The 21099-nt window shown below is 47.3% G+C and overlaps 3 protein-coding genes across 3 annotated transcripts; 1 reads left to right on the top strand and 2 right to left on the bottom strand.

Moving 5' to 3' along the window:
• Nucleotides 1-194: 194 nt before the first annotated feature.
• On the bottom strand, nt 195-3344 carry ONS95_014838 (uncharacterized protein; the record flags this gene model as incomplete). Its single annotated transcript, XM_058508518.1, has 2 exons — nt 195-2136; nt 2191-3344. 2 exons carry the CDS (start codon nt 3342-3344, stop codon nt 195-197), a joined length of 3096 nt encoding a protein of 1031 aa, XP_058356205.1.
• Nucleotides 3345-7245: 3901 nt separating this feature from the next.
• On the bottom strand, nt 7246-9893 carry ONS95_014837 (uncharacterized protein; the record flags this gene model as incomplete). The annotated part of the gene is made up of 2 exons (XM_058508517.1): nt 7246-9310; nt 9359-9893. 2 exons carry the CDS (start codon nt 9891-9893, stop codon nt 7605-7607), a joined length of 2241 nt encoding a protein of 746 aa, XP_058356204.1. The 3' UTR covers nt 7246-7604.
• A 776-nt stretch (nt 9894-10669) lies between these two features.
• On the top strand, nt 10670-16861 carry SIP3 (SNF1-interacting protein; the record flags this gene model as incomplete). Its single annotated transcript, XM_058508516.1, has 9 exons — nt 10670-11687; nt 11755-12203; nt 12268-12598; nt 12649-13105; nt 13156-14302; nt 14389-14964; nt 15014-15240; nt 15383-16371; nt 16423-16861. Exons 2-9 carry the CDS (start codon nt 12128-12130, stop codon nt 16859-16861), a joined length of 4242 nt encoding a protein of 1413 aa, XP_058356203.1. The 5' UTR covers nt 10670-11687; nt 11755-12127.
• Nucleotides 16862-21099: the final 4238 nt, after the last annotated feature.

Raw genomic sequence — 21099 nt, 5'->3', positions numbered from 1 at the left:
TACAGTTTATGATTGGGACAGAGACAAGAGATTCAGGCTCGTAGCCTGGTCCGCTACTTCTTGCCCATATACATCCGTGGATTTTCACCGCGACCTTAATGCCACCCTAATACCGGGACGATGCTTATTCCACCTTGGATACCTACAGAAAACAATCTCGCCCAATGTAAAACGCCTTAAACTGTGGACTTCTCCTAGCCACCGCTGTGACCCCCCATATTTCCATCATGATCAATCATTCCACCCATACCGTAAGCGCCTCCTATGGTGTTGAAAACATCCTGCTCATGCCCGAGATCTGGGGGTTCCATATTGAATGGCATAAACCAAGCACTTGTTGGCTCCGTTGTGAAACCTGATATCCCGCCACCCATTTGCATTTCCCAGCCTTGGCTATCAAGCATGCCCTGAGATGCAGGATCCATATTGGCATAGGCACCGAAAACAAGCTGACGATCAAGTTGTGGTAGAATCCCTTGCTGGTGTGGTGGCAGCATGACTTCGTGCCCATAGTAGCTTTGCTGCGAATTGTACATATTTACAGGCGTCGTTGGGCTCATCTGATGATAGATCGGAGGTACTTGGCGTGTATTCTGCTGCATCTGCATATTGCCCGGTCCCAAGCCAGAGATATCGGTATTGACGGTTGGGACTTGGTCCTGTCGACCAGCCTGGCTCTTCCTGATCTTACGTTTCGAGTGCCTGAAAGCTTCACGATCCTGTGGAGCCTTGGGAGACTCGAGGGTATCGAAGAACTGTTCCACGGTGTGCAGGCCCGACTTCTCTCCTAAAACAGCATCACCTCCCTTCTCCTTCTTTATCCCGCTTGCAGGATCCTCGAAGTCTGATTGTGATACGCCATGAGGATAACGATCGAACCAGTCTCCGTACTGGAAAATGCTTGGTGACTGGGACGAGGTGTTTGCAGATGGGCCTTGACTTCGGGCGTCGGCACAGACTCTATACTGCTGCTTGAGATTCTCGGCCATCCAATGGAACATACCCCAGTATTTCTTCATCTTTGTCAAATATCGAATATTAATGGCAAGGCTTTTCTTCGACGCAGCCTCCATGGCAGGATTGTTTGAAAATGATCCAAATACGTGCACAGTACTCGAAAGGAACGCGCAATAACCAGTAAACGGCGCCGTAATAAAGTGAAATTCCCCATCCTGTAATAGCCTGGTGATTCTGTTGGCTGCTTCAAAAGCTTTCGTGCCAGCCTTTGCAACAAAATCTTTCGGAACATCTGGTGGGGGCCGACCTCCAGGCTGAACAGGGACAGCAAACCGATTCATGAACAGAATGTTTTGCTGTACTGATATATGAAGGAAAAGAAATTGGTTAGCTAGGGCCTCTGTCTCATGCGTATGGAGGCTCTCGGGGGTATATTTCAGGGACTCTGGAAGTGTCGATTCAAATGCTTCTGTCTGCTTCACGAGGCGAGAGTAGTTGGAATCTGGATGCCACATGGGATGTGGGTCTTGGTCTTTCCCACCCAGATTGAGGTAATTGACAATGTGACCCCATAAGGCAATAGACCTGATCATGTACGCTGCAACGCCCATGTTCTCCTCTGCATCGGAGAGCTGACCTTCGCCAGCTGATATTGGATGCGGCACGTCACCTTGAAGATTCTGGGTTGGTCCTGGCATGTCAAGCTGAAAATACTTTTCTTTGATAGGGAGTTGGACTTTGATCGATGATTCTTTGATAAATATAGGCCGATCCGTCCCGGAAGAATTGAAGCGATCCATGAGAAAGCAGGACCACATGGTTCGCCGCCTTATTTCGCGATCGATGAAGCTCAGCTCCGCCGTACCGCCCAGCTTGTGTGGATCGTAGTCAAGATCAAGGTGCAATTGCAATGCGTAGGCCATGCGGATCGCTTGACCTCCAAGAGACCAACTTCTTCCGCCTTGACATGTTCCGAATTCATGGAGACCCAAAATCAAAAGACATGTCAAGATAGTGATATTGGGCCACTCGTACCGTCTCACAACTATGCTGCGAGCCGGGGCAGCCCATTCTTCACCCCTTAGGAAAGCAGGGTATGTCGCGAGCTTTGGATGTGTTGAGAAGCGGGCGGAAATGGCACAAACGGCCAGAATCAAAACAGGCGGTACTGTACCCGCCCTGGAAGGAGGTCAGTACGCAAAGACATCGGGGAGCATGAGCGCAGGTACATACCGTAGCTTTCTCATGAAGCTTGGCTTGTGCAGTAAGTGATATGTCTGCCCGTTAACGTTTTCGAAGAAGATTTCGGAGAGGTGTTCCTGTAGCTCTTTTGAAGGCAAGGCTTCGGCGCCTTCAGTTAGTAGCCGATTCTCCTCGGCTTCCTGAATCATCAATGGCATTGGTTTCGATCCGACGCCATCTGTATTTGAGTTCGGGACTGATTTAGACCAATGGTCCAACTCTTGTGCAAAAGCCTCATCAGCAAGTCGCTTTTTGCTGTTCGGATTCTTGGCTGGAGTCGCGCCCGGGATGCCTGGCTTAACAACAGCCCGGGTCACAGCTGCAGCCGTACCGTCTTGTTCTTCTTTTGGTATAATTTTGATAATTCTGTCTTCCATCCTCTTCAGCCTCTTGTCAAGCATTGCCATGTAATCCGTCCGTGGCGCAGCTTTTCGAGTAGTGACCTTGTAAACGCAGGGTATACGGGACCGGAGGCAATGCTTGCACGCCGGTTTCTCTCCTGAGCAACGTATCTTCTTTCGACGGCATGCTATACACGCCAAAGGCAGCCGTTTCCGCTCTTTACCTGCCTTCGTCTTCAACTCACTCCATGGTGGATTTGGGTCATTTTTGTCCTCCTTGGACCTACTTCCCAAATCACTCCCATCCATGGCCGCGCTGCCGAGCCCAAACTCCTCATTGAATGTGCCATCCAATAAAACTCCGGCTCGATTGCTCCCGGGGCTCGCTTCATCCGAAGCATCGCTGATACTGGCGTTGCCCGCCCGTCCAAGAGCACCGTTGCTCAAAGTAGTGCGAAGTGCTGCCGGCATAGATGTTATGGATCCTCGCAAATCCTCAGGGAGAGAAGAAACAGAACCCTGGTGGTCACAGTGGATGGATGTCGTCGAAAACCTTTGCCCCGAGGTAGAATCGGGCCCAGAGAGGGCAAAAGGATCAGTGTTGTCCAGCGTCAGATCTCCTGGCAGCCCATTCTCCGAGGAGCCGTGGTAAGCAAACGAAAAGTCCGCGAATTGAGGATTGCCAATTACATCTCCTTGTGGCGGGGTAGCTAGTGAGCCATTGTGCGCCTGGTGACAATTCTCCATCATAAATTGCTCCAGGTCCAAAGAATCCGAACCTTGCAAAGGCTGTGTTGAGGACATTGCCGGCGGGCACTTTTTAGCTGCTCTCAATGCCCCGCCATGCGACCCGGTGGACTCGATTGTTTCATGCAGAGCAGGGCACTGGTAGGGAGGTTGCAACAGGGCCGTCGCGTATGCCGCGGTGAATATATGGATTCCGCGCTGGCAAGCCAGATGTCAGCAGCCGGTCAGCGTGCGACAGTTGTGCAGTGGGTGTGTAAAGGACGAAGAACGAGTGGCGGTTGTAGATAGCGAGAACTATCAATGCTGCCGGCTCTGTTGTTGTTGTTGTGACTGTTGCGGTAGAGAGGAATAGGTATGTCGGAAAGGCGATGACCAAGAGTGTCGTGCCTGGCTTGCAGCTCCGCAGCACAAATACGAATACAAGTAGGGTGAATGATACTCGCGGGACTACGGTGCAGGTGTAAATGACAGCGAGAGGTTCGGAAGGCCTGTATTGCAGTTGCAGCAGATGGAGAACTGGAGACTGGAGAACCGTACGGTAAGGTGTGGAGTGGCTAGTGAGTGGTGTAAGAGCTGCGTGGTGAAGCTAAGTAGGCAGTCTGGATATGGTTATGGATATGGATATGGACATGGCTCGGCTTCCCGGATGAGGGGGGGTGGAGGTGGAGGTGGAGGTCAGCGTACGAACGGTGGGTAAGGTAGGTAGGTTACCTATGTAGGGCAGGTACCTTAGGTAATTGCAGTTGGGGTTCAGCAGAGGGAGGATGCGCTGCAGCGTGGAGGACGTCTGGTAGGAACGACGAAGGGAATTCTGGGGCTTGGATGACCAGTGAGTCAGTGACTTCACAAACCTAACGAAGTATTATAAGGTAAATTCACCTAGGTAATTTACCGACGGAGTCGTGCAGCAGGGAGGAGACAGATAGATACCTTACCTCAAGGTAATTTTACCACCTACCTACCTTTAGGTCGTAAGGTAAGTAAATTTAAAGTGGGTTTTTCCCTGTCCTATCCCCGCGGAGAGAGGGCGGGACGCAAGAGAGCAATGCCGGCTGGGGACACTGGACACTGGACAGGTGCTGTGCTTGGCAGAGGACCGCCCTATCCTGGCCTGGCTGCCTTGGGTACCTAGGTCCCTTGCCTACTACAGTACAGTAGGAAGGTGTGGGATTCTGTCTTCAACCCGCTGGCTGCGGTACTTTCCGGAGCGTTGGCTAAGGTAAGTTTACCTACCTAGGTAGGAGGTAGGTAGCTGGACTGGACTCGACGAGAACAGGTTATTTCTCCCTTTCAGGCTCCATCCAGCATCTGATAGAATTGGGGCTGGGGTCAAGGATGAGCCGCCTCCCCCCCTTTTCTTTGTGTACTCCTGGCGGAGTACAGTACGTCTGAAACGGTTGGATCACAAGGCGCGCAAACCGCCATAGAGGGCTAGTGCTAGGCTGTCGTTGGTCGTGACGAGAGAGTACTGTATTGTTTCTTGATAATGATGCCATAAGCCTCTAGCTCGCTGGGGTGAGACTAAGCCGGGGTATGGGAATAGGAATGGGTCACATCTTGGGTTAGTACGGAGTAATTTATCTATCTGATCTACCTAGGCAAGAAAATGGGAAGGGAATCATTTCGTGGGGCAGGGGCAGGGTATAAGTAAGTACCGGACCCCATCGTGATCATGGAAGGCGGAGGGGAGCGCTGTCTGGAAGAATAATAATGTTAACAATCATGAAATACCCATGATGAGCTTCCCGATTAGGCTTGTGCCTGTGAGTTCACGTCGTCAATCAAAGGCCATTCATGTGCATTTATGTTTATGCTAGCTACTTCGTATATCTGCATATGCACCGACATCTATATCTGTATCGATGCATATGTTCATCGTTGACAGACCTCGGCACAACAGAAGGTAGCGCACCTACCTAGCTTCAGGACCTCGTGGCGCATGGAGGCGAATTTGGCCATAAGAGTCAATATATAGGTAAAATGCTCAGGACAATGCTGTTGGCAGCGACCCTAAACCACCTACAGTCTGAGCTGCGATGCAAACACTGTATCGCAACGGAACAGAGCCATAGTATGTATTCCAGAATAAGAAGGTCGGAAAGCCCAAGCGTATGCAATTCCTGGTTAATCGCGGTCTGTTGATCAAATACGCACTAGTCGTGATTCTTAATCTATCTCGGAAGATTATTTCCATCCTCGTTCTGATCTTCCCGCCTACCTGGCGTAGATTTTACATCTGCCTCATTCCAGATATTCGGATGATCCAGTCAACATGACTGGCTTTCCTCGTTCGCATCCACCCAAACTACAGAACAGTCAGGCGGAGGATTATGGCGACGGCAGAATGCCCATAGAAGCATCAGAGATCAGAGTCATGATTTTTCTTGCTCACCTGGGAAATTGACACGTGCTCATCCGATGGTCGCTTGCGACTCGCGAGGGAGCAGGCTTGAAGGCAGAGAACCATGTTGACCAGATTGACTCCTTCTCCGATATCGAACAACCTACACTTGATTGCGGCCTTCCATGGATAACACCAGAGCATGGCTGGACTCCCAGTGATTTCCTATATCGCTTAAATAAAAGTGGCCGATCGGCTCCAGGTCTTTAACAGCACGATCGCGCCTTATGCACAACGACAACGTTATGAGAAATCGTCGCTGTGGCTGAATTCGGTACGTATATATACTATTTCCGAAATACTCCGAAAGCCTGAGAGGTTTTTAACTCTTTGGGTACTAAGAGATATGTTCCTCGATTGGCCACTTTTATTTATGCGGTATGGATTTCTACATGGTGGTGATCCTGGTAGGCACACCAAGGCTTGGCCGGATACAGCCTTGGACAAGATCAGAATCTGCGGATTTCTTGGAGAAACGGATCCTTGCAAGCAACCATTCAATTTTCTTATAAAATTGTATCCTCCCGAGTATTAAGGAAACATGAACACTAATATTACATAGGAGTTGTCCTGTTCAGAATGCTTCATTTGTTAGTATTGCATTTGTATTTGTGTGTCTTCGATCCGTGCATGACTTATTTGTTGACTTATCCAAGGGGTGTAATGCTCGACGAATGCCAGTCTCAATGTCTAGCGGGACCCCATAAGTGGAGATGGCTCTTATGGCTTGGCTATTGTCATGATGCGAGTGTATTATCTGTCACTAGAACATGAGCCTTTCGGATTAGATGTTGTTAATGTGTATTGCCAGTACTAGGCACGTTATACAACCAGAAGTGGATCGTGTGAGATATAGATGGCATGCTATTGTCTTGCTCGAAGTCGAGACTTTATCTTCTTCGAATCCTCAACTGATGTGGTAGAACAGCTATATAACTGCAGCTATGGTCTTGATGGATGCTGTGTTGTGTCTTATTGGTGCCATGGATTAAACCCTGTATCAGGCTACTAGCTGAATGTCCTCGTTATGTAACTATCAAAAAATAGCGACACAAATGTACTGTGGAGGACTCGTTGAATGGGGAGACCACTACTGTAGATCGGAGCAAGTATTTGCAATCAAAAATTGTAGGCTTTACCGTCGGCTATACTGACGTCAGATTAACATGAATGTTTTGTTGTTGTATGGTACAGGGTCGAGTCATCGAGAGAAACTTAGTGGTCCTTTTCCGATCACTTTCCGCAACCATCAATATTGTCCCAAGAAGAATTTGAAAGGAGGACTGGTAGGGAATACGGCAACTGGGGCGAGATACGAACAGGTACGTGCCATGAAATTCCACCTGAAATAAGCAGTACAGAAAACCAAACCTGTGATGGCTTCTGATGGGAGAGCCAAAGAGAATGAAAGACCAAAGAAGGATGATCAATGATAAGATAGAGCAAAGGATTGCCATTTGTCGTCACGTCACCTGAAGCGATGGGTCGGATGTCCTCTTCAGAATGATTATTGTTGGATGGGCTCATGCTTCAAATTACCCGTGACATTACTTTGTAGCCGAGTGCTCGTTGGAGCGAGATCATCAGAGGATCAGTCGGACATGTCCCAGGATGTAATGAAGACACTTGCAGTGACCCAGAACTGTGGATTCTCCTGTACCGAGCGAATCCAATACCAAGTTGAGCAGGCTGGTACCCAAGCAGCTTGCGTTCAGTACCTGGTCTTGGTCAAATATCATGCTTCAAAACAAGATAGTCGAAAGGACTCCTGGAGGTACCAAGGGTACAACTACCCGCCTACATACTCGCTGCTTCTTCACGCCGTTCTGCAATGTATCATAAGAAGTACAAACCTGGCTTCCAATTGTAAGGTTTGCTGTAGTTGAACTGTATAAATACTTGTGAATTCATGACCTTCATGATTTGGCCGGAACTACAGGCGCTCTATTTTCAGCTGCCTTCTCCCCACCGGAAGAGCTCCGATAACTTGGGGCACGAGCTATTCCCTTCAGACTGCTGGCTCTTAATCTTCCAGTGCGTCCTACCTCTGCCCTGACATCCCTCAAAACCTCCTCTCCCTGGGGCCCAAGTCTTCCTACCTTTGCGGCCAGAGCGGTATTCTCGGCTTGAAGATCACCAACTTGACTTCTCAAAATTTCTTTCTCTTTCCTCAAAATACTGAGCTCGGCCCTCGCCTCTTCTAGGTCCCGTAGCAACCTACTTTTTTCATCCTTCTCAAGGGCCTTCTTTCGTCGCTCCTCTGCTTTCTTCTCCTCCTTCTCTTTCTTCTTCTCCAATCTCTCGACCTCTCTTCTATATCTTTCCTCCTGCTTCCTCTTTTCTCTCTCGTGCCGGTCTTCAGCCTTTCTGATTGCTTCCTCCTCTTTCACACTGTCCTCACTTTTCTTATTCAATTCCTTCTCACGGGTCTTGTTCAGTTTCTCGTCGAGCTTTCGCTTTCTCTCCTCTAACTTTTGAAGTTCGCGGTCTTGTAAAGCTGTAGTCCTCCTCTGGGCCCCTGATTCGATAGTTATAGTTGATGAAGCATCGTTCCCACTTTCACCATAGTTTTCAAGTGCAGAAGTGAAGCTCCCAGCCGAAGACACGCTGCTTATGGATGAAACTGAATCTCGACACGGACTGCCAGCCTTAGTCTCCTCAGTACGGGAAAAGTTATGTGACACGACAGTAGGGGTGTGAGCTGCTACAAAACCACCAGCCGCGCCGGCAACCCCAGAAACTAAGCCATATAAGCCTCCTGTGACTTGATCTAGGTGGTTAGTAACCTGCGCCGGAATCTCGGTGGTTGGCGTTGTAATTTCTTCTATCCCTGCTAGATGCCCGTTTGTTTGGAAAGTATGCAAATCTCGCTTCTGAATGTAGTCATTGCTGCGATGGTGGTCCGCTTGTCCACCTGTGTCTGGACCATCATCCAATTGAGATTCGTCGTCACTTTCGAGCTCACTAATGTCCTTTCCACAAGCCCAATCAAGAAACTTGCTTGCGTCCGACACGATACCCCCTGGCGTCCCCCTGTCAATAAGAAATCGGGGTACGCTACCGCCAGGATCGCTTCTGGTTATCATAATCCATTCGATGGGGTTACATTCGCTTTCGTCATCATCGCGTGGGACATCCACATGCTCACCCTTTGCGTCCGATCCTCTTGAGATGTCGAAAGAAATAGTCTTCCCTCTAGCTCTCCCTCCGACCCTGGGCTGCTCTTCGTCGAAAAGTCCCAGATTACCCGTTGCTGTATGGCCAGTTTCACTTGTTGAGAAAGGGTGGCTTTTCTTGGCGTTCCGCAGGATTGCGTCTTTGCTGAGCGTGGATGCGGCTCTACTTCGAGTAGCGGGTAAATTTGTAGTCGAAGAAGATTTTCGGGGAGCTTTATATATAGGGATCTCCCTTATAAACTCGACAGATTCATATTGTCCTCTTATAAACCCTTCACGTGGAGGTGCATCTGGATGAGTGCAGGGCCGGGAAATAACCATAAAGTGCCGAGGAACATCTTTGCCACTCTCTGACTGGTCGGAAAGAGCTTGGTCAGAAGTTATGACCATGGTAACGAAGTCACGAGGAGTTGTTGGTCCTGGGAACTGAGCAGAAAGAAGGTATACTGTGGGCCATTAATGTTAAGAACAGAAGCAATTCTGAGCATTCTTACCTTCCACCTTTCCTACGCCATCGACAAACCTGTATTCCATTCTCCTCTCACCACCAATTCCTCTGATATTCCCCTCTCCAGGCCCACCCGCAACCTTCATCGTTTCGGGAAATTCTCTTTCCAATCCCTTCTTCCATTTTGTGAACCCCAAGCCTTCATGTACACTCCGCCGAGCAAACCAAGATCCTTTCCCGTCCTTTCCTCCAAGTTTATAAACACTCATCCCCAAAGGGTTTTCCTTGGGATTCAATTTGACCTGCTTCCATTCCTTTTGCAAAGCCTCGACGTCAGAGGGTGGGGGATCCGATCGAGCATGGGAAAGTGATATCTCAGATGCAGACGATGCGGAAGAGCTCGCGCGTGAGCGTCCCTCTGAAGATATAATTTCCTCGGATGCAACGGCGATAGGCACAGAATCAACAAGGAGCTGTCCTTTGCTGAAAGCATCTGACAAGAAGGGCTTGAGATCGTCTAGGGGCGCATCGGCTATGTCCAGTGGCCCAAGAGACTTGAGAGCGTTGTGCAGGGCAGCCATGGCTTCGTCGTGAGCTATCGAGGCTACGATTCTGTATCTGGAAACAGAGGGTGGTAAGTGGAGCGGGTAAGTGGAGCGTGGTTTTCAAAACATGCGCTCGCTTGTTCAGGAGGTTGTCAAGAGTCCTTTGTCGATCGTGTCACCGCATGGAAGTAGCAGAACGTCGCAGGTAGTTAAGCCACGGTATGTAGTGATATCAAGACGTAGAATGGTAACGAATGCTGTGCAGAAAGTGGGGGAAACGCAAGCCTGCCTAAGACGGATCTTTCAGAGAACAAAGGGAAGCCGTAGCCTAGTGGGTTAGCCTCTGTACTTGTACTCTGGCCTTGCTTTGGAGGTCGTCGACATCATTGCATGAAGGCGGTCTGGTCGGTTGAAGTGAAGTGGGCGTGGCTGTGGGAATAGGAATGGGAGAGGGAGAGGCAGAGGGCGAAGGAAGTCCTAAAAACCTGTATGGGGCTGGTGGTGTGGTGGAGGACGACGCTGCCGGAGAAGATGACGTTGGGCCGCTGATGGGCACGGATATCGCGGCGATTGCTTACTTATACATATGTACTCGACTCTGGTTTTTCTCGCCCGCCAACTTGCACACCTCATTCGCATTCCGTTTGCATTTCCACTGGCAGCATGTTGCAGGCTGCTGCAAGCTGCTGCAGTGGCAGCACACTTCAGACATGTTTGCACTGGCTGAGTTGTCCCTCCCTCGACTATCGCCAATTGCCCCATCTTGGAATTTCTAGATTATAGCGGCCGTCGTGTCCTGCTTGCTCAGCTCCCTTGCGTGCAATTAGTACATACACCTATAATTCCCTTCCCTTGGCACCTTCTGGTCCAGTCCAGAATATCTAGGCATCATTTTAGGTGGACTCAGAACAGAATTGTCACGCAGGACTACCTTAGCTGAACGCCGCGATCGAGAGTTGTACCGGGCCTGCTTGACTGCAGGTGGCACATATCCAGGTGGCAGATAAATCATCTTACGAAAGTGGAATTCATGGTGTGCCATTGCTTTATCTGCCGGCGCAAAGAGGTAGCTCGAAGCTGAAGCTGAAGCTGAAAGCTCTGGTGAGGGCTGCCACGTGAGGCAAACCGGAATGAATACCTACCTACCTACCTAAGGTACCTCGTACCTATCTAGGTAAGGTACCTGAAGGTAACCCACAATCAAAAATGCAAATGCAGTTCTATTCACGAACAGACCTACTTCAACCTCAACAATTTGCGGTGCTTGTTGCACCTGACTTGGGGATTCCATCAGTGGCTAGTAATACCTACCTAGGTAATAAACCTCGGTCAGGCTGGACCCAGTGACAGCTCGCTGCCATTTGGAGGGCTGTCGAAGTTACCTACTGTTTAAGAATGGGTCTTCTTCCGATGCCCAAGTGAGAAAAGCCTGACATAGTGCTACAGAAAATTGGAGACATCGAGAAGAAGACAGTCCTAAAAGGTGAAATTGTGAAGAAGGTACTTGACAGGACACTAGGTAGATGGTTAAATCTACGGGTACTTGAGGCTCAGGTAGGCAGCTGTTACTTCGTTAAGCAGAGGTTTATATGGCCGATTGAGGCACCCTGAGAACACCAGAACCAATTGATTGGAAACACTATATGGTCTTTAGGCAAGCTTTAGAAAGAGCTAACGAGCATTTTTACGTCATCGGATCATATCATTACACCTGTTTGTTGCATTCTATTTTGAGGATTTGTAGTGGAATAGCTGCATGCCTCAACCCGGCCGGCCGGCCACCTTTTGCTCCGCTTAACAGGGTAGGTTGGCAGCTGGCAAGCTGGGTAGGTAGGTAGCCTAGCCTTCCCCTCCTACCTAGGTACCTTTGTGTAAGTACGTTACCTAAGGTAGCTAGCTCTAGGTACCTTACAGTACCTAGGTACCTACCAAACCTAGCCGAGCCTACCTACCTACCTCTAGGTACGAAAGGTACCTACCTACCTGTAGGTCATTCCGGCTGCCGATGATCACGAGCTGCACTCACAGGTGGGCTGGCATATGTGGCTGAAAATAAGCCTGCGGTAAAGTGGCGGTGCTGAGGCTGCAACGACCACAGCCAAGCATGGGGACGTTATCAAGGCGCTTCACTTCCATCATTCAACGATTCCAAGCAGCTGTCTAATCAGCGCAGAAACCCAAATCAGACCAAGGGACTCGACCTGGTAAAGAGGCGCCCTGCTGCAAGCTGCCTGACCTGGGTTGGAACAGCATGTGTTGAAACAGGCGTCATGTCGGAATCAGTAACCCAACCTCTAATACCTCATATAGCCAAGCCCTTGAGCTTGATTCCCGTTGGACTGAAAGGCAAATAATCCCACAACAGTCAATCCGTCGTTCTGGAAAGCTAATTGTTTGCTGGTCATTATAGAGGCTTCGTTGGACAGTCCTAGTTATCGCGCCACCGCTGTACACTTCTCTGACCAGGTTGAGATCATCGAGAAATGGCTCGATGCTTATGTCAAATCTATATCGAAGCTCGTCCATGATGTTTCCTCACTGGAAGAGACATTCAATGCCTTCCTCCTTCGATCGGTTCCTCCAGCCAATGTGTCCGAAGCTGTGCTAGACCACGATTATACCCTGCTTGCAATGAAGAGGTTTGGTGAAGGGTCTAGGGAGTGGTGGTCGCAAGTTATATCTGGCATGAAGAAGATGGACACCAACATTGTGGAACCTATCAAATCTTTCATGGCTGGAGAGCAAGTCTCCATTGCTATTGAGTGCCAAGAATACTAACATGGGTATCCAGGTTGCGAAATTTCAAAGATGCAAGAAGATACCTCGAACAATCGCAAAAGACTTTCGATAATACCTTGGCTCGCTATGTCAGCCAATCTAAGACAAAGGAGCCGTCATCACTGAGAGAAGATGCTTTCCAAGTCCATGAGACAAGGAAAGCATATCTCAAAGCCTCACTCGACTTCTGTCTTCTGGCCCCTCAACTTCGATACACTATCGACAAGCTCTTGATAAGAGTGTCCTCGGATCAATGGAGAGAGATGAGGCGCTCAAGAGATAGCAGTGGCGCTAGCTTTGCCAAATGGGGTGTCGAAATGGACCGTGTAAGAGGCTGGAGTAGAGAAATGGAGGCTGGCGAGGGCATATTCAGGCGAGAATTGCAGATTGCGAGGCGAGAAATTGCGGAGGCTGCGTCTCAAGCCTCGAAGCCATCGCGAGAGCTAGATGATTACAATCTATCTACTGTGGTAGGCAAAATTTCCCGAAAGTGGTGGAAATTGGGCTAAGTAATTTACAGTCTACTCTCGGGGTAAAAGGTCCTTCAGCCGTCAACCTATCTCAAGGCAGGGACGGAGAGCGATCGGGAAAGCAGGGATGGTTATTCTTAAAAGGTATTTCCGGCAAGCCTGCCAGAACAACGTGGGTTCGGCGATGGTTTTACGTCAAGAATGGCATCTTTGGATGGCTTGTCCAAGGCATCCAGTCCGGCGGCGTGGAAGAGGGTGAAAAGATCGGTGTCCTACTTTGCAATGTCAAACCTGCCGTTCAAGAAGAGAGACGATTCTGTTTCGATGTTAAGACGAAAAACCAAACGATCACTGTTCAAGCTGAAACGCAAGGGCAGTTAATGGACTGGCTGGAGTCATTTGAAGTCGCAAAAAATAAGGCCCTCGAAGCTAGCGCAAATGATAATTACTCCCACCCAGGGGGAATAGATCCTGCATTTGCAATTACTCCGCCGTCTATTCCTGAATTTGCCGCCAAGACTATGGACGGCCATATGGCACATGGAAGTGATGAGCTTGGAATCAATTTCGACAGAGTCGGGACCTTACCAGTCCCAGGGCCAGAACTGGGAATTTTAGCTCCAAGGAGTAGCTTTGACGTCAGCGCTCCCCGTAGGTCTGTGACCACAAGAGAAGATGGTGAGAGTAGTAGAGATCACGCAGCACGGATCATGTCGAAGCTCGACCTTCATCGGAAAACCACCATTGTTCAAGCCGACCCACCTCCGGCACCTTCCCCAGCCTCTGGTGGTATTGCCAGTCTGATATCCGCAAGTCACAACATTTTACCAGTCTATTCAACACCTGCAATTACCCAGCTAGGCCCCAACGCTCCTACTAAGCCGCCACCAATATTTCCTCCACTAAATACAGAGCCTCAGACAGCAAGCACGCTGGCGCCATCGACTCTCGCAAACCCACCAGCGCCAACAAACTTGTCAAAATCCGCTGTTATCGTCAGTGGCGAACGAGGAATTGGTGTGGGACGAAGCGATGCCACGGGTGGGATGCCATCTGGAATTATGGCAAATCTTTGGGGTAGCAGCAACTGGGGATACATTAATCGCCTCGAGAAGGGCGAAATTAAGTCGCAGGGGCCTAACACATCTGTCCATCCAAGCCCTAGCATAAAACTTCTTGAGCCTGCGGCCAGAATCGGTAATTTGGATTTAACTCTCTTAGCTGTCGCTTTTGAGTGTTCTATAGCCGTTTAAGTGCAGATAACCATACTAACATTTCCATAGGTGACGAGAATCGTAAGCCTGAGATGGGACTATCCCATGTCCCACCAGCAGTCAATTCGTCAACCGAAGCTATCGGTATCCCCGCTCTGCCTACTGCGCATAGGAAGGCCATTAGTGTTGACATTGAATCTACCCGTATGCAAGGTCATTTCGCCCCAAAGCCAGAAGTCTTCCCCGTCAACTACCCTCTCGAGTTGAGGACACAAGAGGCGCAGTTTCGAATGCTCTTTCCCAATGTTTCAAGAGATGACAAAGTGCTTCTTGTATTTAGAGCTGCTTGGAACCCGAATGAGCAGCAAGAATTCCCTGGCAGAGTCTATGTCACGCAGCATGACATTTATTTTTACAGTCACCACCTCGGCCTTGTCTTGATTTCGGGAGTATCTATGGACAGTATCACAGAAGTGACTGCCGCGCCAGGAAGAGATTGCGATTTCATATTCCTGCACCTTCGCGAAGATGCTTCCTCTGTAGGCTACACGAGAATCACAATCAAAACATTCTTGGAGCCACTGCGGCTACTCCAATCAAGACTCAACTACTTGATAGATATTTCGCAGTCCAGAGAGCCTCTGAGTAAGTAAATCTGCTGAGAACCTTCATAGCCGTTGCTTAAACCTTTCAGATCTTCAAAGTACGATCGATGCATTGGTCAAAATGGAGAACGTCGATCCAACTCGGAGCCCTAGTATGGAAAGCTGGGAAGACGTATCTGTCAACACACCAATTGATGATGGTACCCTGACGGGCCGACGCAAGGACCGAGATCTTCGAGCAACAATCCATGTTGAGCGAGGTCTTCACCTGGGAAGGGCAAATAAAGAAGTCACCAAGTTCCAGCTTCCGTCACAGGTCAGCATTTTACCTAACCCTCACCTTGTTCTCACGGCCTTTGGCGTAAAGAAACTTCTCAGTCGTCTGGCAGGACTGCAGATCCCAACGCCCATGCCATAATCGGAAATATGAGACTTTTCAGCGCTAATTTCTCAAGTAGCCCATTGTATACGAGCCCCAGAATATGCAACGGAAAGCCGTTGAGAGAATATTTGATATTAGTCCCAAAGCTCTCTTTCATGTCATTTTCGGCGATAAAAGCACAATTTTCCAGGTGATATACCACGATAGGCGGGCACAACGTATTGCCCAGGGGCCCTGGATATCCATTGAGGAGAACCACTTGCGACGCGACTTCCATTTCCAGATCGACTATGTTGATGTCTTTCGCCGTGCAAGGCAGGCCAACATAGTTGATTACCAAGTAATCGACGTAATAAATGACCATGTCTGTTACGTAGTAACGGACCGCAAGACACCATGGCATCTTCCGCACCACAAGGATTTTATGCTGGTGTCAAAAATCGTGATTACTCACGTCGCCAAATCCAGGTCCAAATTAGCTATCTATACTAAGGTCGACTGGTCGAAGGCCCCAACCTTTTCAAAAGGCCTTGTGGAACGACAAGCACTCGATGATTCAGGGCTGGATGCCGATGATCTAGTTGATGTTATTGCGGACCAAGTGCGAAAATTGGGCCCGCATAGTAGGACCAAAAAAGCAGTAAACATCTTCGGTCACATCGGCCTCCAGACTTCCGTGTCTCTCTTCTCGGCAAAGGACTCTGGACATTCGAAGCGGCCACAAATTAAACAGCGCACCCTGACCAACATGCTTCTCGAGACCGTAGGTTCATTTGGCGAAAGCGCAATCTCTTCTGTTATGATGTGGACATTTGCCGCAATCCGGACGCTCTGGAAGATTGCGAGCGCTCACAGCATCATCTTGACAGCTCTGTTGCTCAGTATCCTAGCAAACGCATTCTTCACATCAAGGGACACATCGGAATGGTGGTCAGAAAGAAATGCCGCCAAGTTCATGACCAGAATTGGCGTAGGACCAAACCCAATCATGGGGAAATCCATATTCCTGAAGGATATTGACGATGCTCTGACAGTCTCATACGTGAAACAAACGGCAAGCAAGTGGTAAGCAAATAGTAAGTGCAATAACATACCAGATACTGACTAGTCGAAAAGCTATGCTCAGTTTAGAGACATTGCAAATGTAACCGACCTAGGTTCCCAATACGAAGCAGCTGGAGCATTGTTCTCGAGGCGCGCGACTCAATCAACCGCCCAACGGCTACGCCGTGCTCGGCAACATCTAGGCTCATATCGACACGAGCTTATGATAGCCATCCGCGTGGTGAACAATGTGGAGCGAGAAATGGTAAAAGCTGAATGGGAGAATTGGCTTCTCAATGAGAACCAGTCATGCCGACAGGTACAAGTGATGCTACAGGACGATCGGAGGAGGAAACCCACAACGCAGGGAGAATCCCAACAGACAACAGGAATTAGGGAGCAGGAGAGGAGGGCGGACGAGCTTCGGAGATGGCAGGAGGAGTACTGTGGCAGTTGTAGGTTTGAACAGGAAATGTTACTGCAAGAGCGGAGGGACTTTACTTCGAGGTGAGGGACATACAAGTCCTCGCCTTGTACATATTTCGCAGAGCAGATGGCCTCAAGCCAGAGCATTAAGCTATATATAAACCGATACCCTTTCATTTAATAGGAGCAACATTTGACGGTCTATGGGTATAATCTAGCCCGCAAGGTACAAGGAATGGATGGAACAAGAATTTGAAAAGCTCGTGTATCTGAGAGCAGACGAACAACAGTAGACTAGGGATTCCTAGGGAGTAGTTGGAGGGTTGCTATCCAGTCCGGTTGACCGACTTTAAATGCGATAGCGACATGACACAGGTTGTGGATCTCGCGCTATGGGAGTTGGAGAGCTCCAAGAATATTAGAAGCCGAGCATGTCGCAAAGCAGTCGCATTCCCCACTTCAAGCAATTAAACTGTATTTGAGGGCCATGAACGTAGTCATCCAAGGTGATAGGTCATGTCCGAGGAGCTGTTCGTTGATAGTAGTCGTGTCCTGCTAGTCTAGGTGTTCTAGTTGGACCCCGAGGTGTCAATCGGCTGCAGGCAAACTGTACAGGCAATACTTTGAGTTGCGTAAGCGGTAGTCAGAGACATGATTCGGGTTTCGTTACAGGGATTGTGCTTAAACATATACCAGTGCTACACAGTTGACACCCCGGGACATACCTCGCGACATTCAGTGCTCGATGACAACTCGATCTGTCTATAGCCAAAAGGCCGCCCCGTTGTACGTCCTTTGTCATTTGAGAAGTTGGACGGGAGTTATCGTTGCTTGTGAACGGGTGCCAGTGAACAACGTTGGCAATGCAGACAGCTTTCAAGCTAGCGTAAACAGGTGAAGATAGGTTAAGACATGGATGAACCCTTACACGCGATATGGTCCTCGCTCTCATAGAGCCCAGTACGGTGGCCTCATGTTCGCTGCTGCGGCTCCATTGGGGCTAGTTGTAGGATAGCACAATACCTTAAGTGGCGAAATCGCTGCTCGAGTATCCCGTCATAAATCCTGAAGCTATCGAACAACAGAATGAGCAAACAGAATGAAAGTCGGTTGCTTCAGTAGGCCAATGCTGTATTCCCAGACAACAAGCGAGGCAAGCTCATATCTATGTGGAGTTGATGTGCGATCGTTATGCCCAATAACACTCTACCAGACAGACATGGGATTCGCCCAGCCAGCGTACATAGAATTGGTCCAATAGTGTGGAGTCAACAAAACATTCGTCATAAAACAAATGACCATCTCCCTAGGTCTGTTAGTAAGGTACATGATAAGTTCCATCATTTATAGGTTCTGCTGGCCGAAAATTTGCTCTGAGCAAGATGCTTGACAGTGCACGTACATGTTCTTCCTCATCACTGCACACATAGGCGCAAGGGTGTATGCCAGCCAGAATATGGATTCACAGCTCGGGGTTAGGGCCACATATCTACCCAGAGCCTACACGAAACAACATTGATACCTTGGAGAGAGCCGACAACGATACTGGCCACGTCAATTTTAACTGGCTAAAAGCTGTACCATGATGGATAAATACCAGGAAGGTTGTGACATTCTTTGCCATCGCCATGTTAGTCCTCGACCGCTATATCAAAGAAGCAAGGAAGGGTCCTCCGGTGTAAGGCATACATATCCCAATATAACCTCGTGCACATCCTGTTTCAGGACGAAAAGACTCAAGATTTCGATCTGACCTCTTGAAACATAGAGCTGTTGAATGATCTCAATAGACTCAGACGACTTCGCCTACACGAGGACGTCTTCATACAGTATTACAACGCCACGAGGACAAGCATGGGTACGAGCATGAAAGCGTTTTACAATACCATTAACTTAATCTCAGAATACTTGGAAGTTGTCTAAACAAGCTCGACAAGGTAAGAAAACCGGTTATTTTCCACGAGGTCTAAGTGGAGTGATAATTGACATATAAAAACCTTGTCGGAATACTACAGATCTTGACAATCATTTGTAGAAAGAAATCACGAACGGACTTTTGGCAGACCTTGTAATAGTGTACAGTCCCTTTCAACTTAATTTCGGAATACTTGGCAGTTGTTTGAATAAGGTAAGAAACGTTGCTTTTTCTACGAGGCCTAAGCAGTATGATTGTTTGTATGTAAAAAAGCTCGGGGGAATAGTGTAGACCCTGAGAATCAGAATGAAAAGCAAGTTGCGAATAGTTTCCGGATACCTTACCTATAGCTAAGTATTCCGAAACTACATTGAAAGGGACTGTAGCATTCCGAAACTATGCCGGACTGTGGTAGGCCAAAAAGAAATACTTGTTTCGCGGTGTCAAGAGGTAACGACAATAGCACTGCCCCGGCGTTAAGCGCACCTCTGTCGACGAATCGCCACCACTCGGAGGGACACGTCTGGAGGAAAGCACAGTTCGGTGTGCTGAACAAAATTCATGCATGCACGAGGAACCTGTTCTATCGAAGATCCTCTTTCAGCTCTTCCAGGGTGGGTGTATGTATATCTGAAGTAATATTTTCCCGAAGTGGAGACTCCAGCTGCACGAGCACGAGGCCGGGAAAAGGAGCCATCCAGGATTGAGAGAGACGGAAGCCCTGTCATGGCGCCTGCTGTCCTGGGGAGCTATGTATATTATCTACTGTAACGATCTGCTATAGACAGGGTCGAGTGACGGCAAACCATTGATTGGCAGCAGTAGGCCGAAGATGGAAAACTTGAAACTTGAAACTCGGAACTCGAAACTCGAAACTTGAAACTTGAAACTTTCCACTGCTTGGACCATTGAATGGCAGCGCCAAGAATGATCGGCCAGCGAAGGTCACGCGACGGACTTCACTCACAGCACCGAGAGCACTCTAGGTAGGTAGGTAGGTAATTCCACAAGTATCGACACGATGCGAATGATGGATGCCCTGGTTAATTTACAATACAGGATCAGCCGCCAGAGGTTACCTTTAAGCTACCTTAGGTACTACTGTAAGGTACGGAAGGGGGTAGAAAGTGGGTCTCGTCCACCCTCCTGTTTTCTGCTATTTCTACTGCTATTTATAGTAATAATTTATTATCCAGAAGATCCCCCTTTCCTTAACTTAATCTTCTTAAGTCTCTAAGGTATTATATTAATAAATCTATTAATTATATTAATAGAAATTTCGTTTTCTTAGATATCTAGTATTACTACTTTTAAGTTCTCTAAATTCTAATTATTATAAGAGTTCCGATTTTATAGTCTTTACTTTAGAACTCTTTAAATATTTTTAATTAAGTTTAAATTAAAGAAATAAGAAAGCTAGTTAATAGAATATATATAATACTTAAGTTAGATAATATTATATAATCTATAGTTCTTAATTATATCTTCTTTCTTATAAATATTACTATTATTTTTAATATAAAAGAAATCCTTTAGCTACTTAAATATCTTCTTTAATAGTCTTTAAAGGATTTAATCCGTGTACTTCTCTTATATAAATCCTTTACTTTCGCTTTTATAAGATATAAAGTATATCTTTAACTTATAGTTATATCTAATTACTACTTATATTATAACTAATTTATAACTTAAGTAGAAGGTAAACTAAATATAATCTAATTATTAGTATTCTTCTTAAGCTTATAAAAGTTTCTATTATTATAAGAGATTAGTTTAAGTAATTATCTTATCTGTTACGAGCGTACTCAGAAGAAGTATTATATATATCTTAGCCCTAAGGCTTAGTAGCCTTACTATATAGAGAAGCTAAGAACTAGGAACAGAATTATAAGATTATATATTATATAATAGTATAAAGCTTTTAGAACTATAAGATTTAAAGTTCTTAGAGCTTTAGAATCGTAAGATCTATAGAGATCCTTAGAGAATAAAGGTTCTATATAAAACTAGTATATCTACTATTAAATAAGAGCTTTATACTTAACTTTAAATAATATTCAGATACTTAGTAACTATTTTTCTATTTATATAATATACCTACCTCTTAATTATTAGAGATTAATTATAGCTTTTTATATTTATAGTAAGTAAATACCGGACTATTATACTTTAAGTACCTTCTTATTAGAGGTACTAACTTATAAAGATAATATATTCTCTATTAAAGGATTATTATTAAGTAATAACCTAGCTATTACTAGAACCCTTAATACTAAAAATATACCTAAGATCACTGCCCCGGATCTCTATAATAAAGACCGATCTAAGCTTAGAGTATATCTCACGTAAGTTAAGCTCTATATAAGCTTTAATAGTCACTAGTTCACTATAAAGACTAATAAAGTCCT

Source organism: Cadophora gregata, assembly GCF_030347475.1.
Source record: "Cadophora gregata isolate MNR1 chromosome Unknown scaffold_9, whole genome shotgun sequence".
Taxonomy (NCBI): domain Eukaryota; kingdom Fungi; phylum Ascomycota; class Leotiomycetes; order Helotiales; family Ploettnerulaceae; genus Cadophora; species Cadophora gregata.
This window is presented reverse-complemented; position numbering and strand designations above follow the sequence as displayed.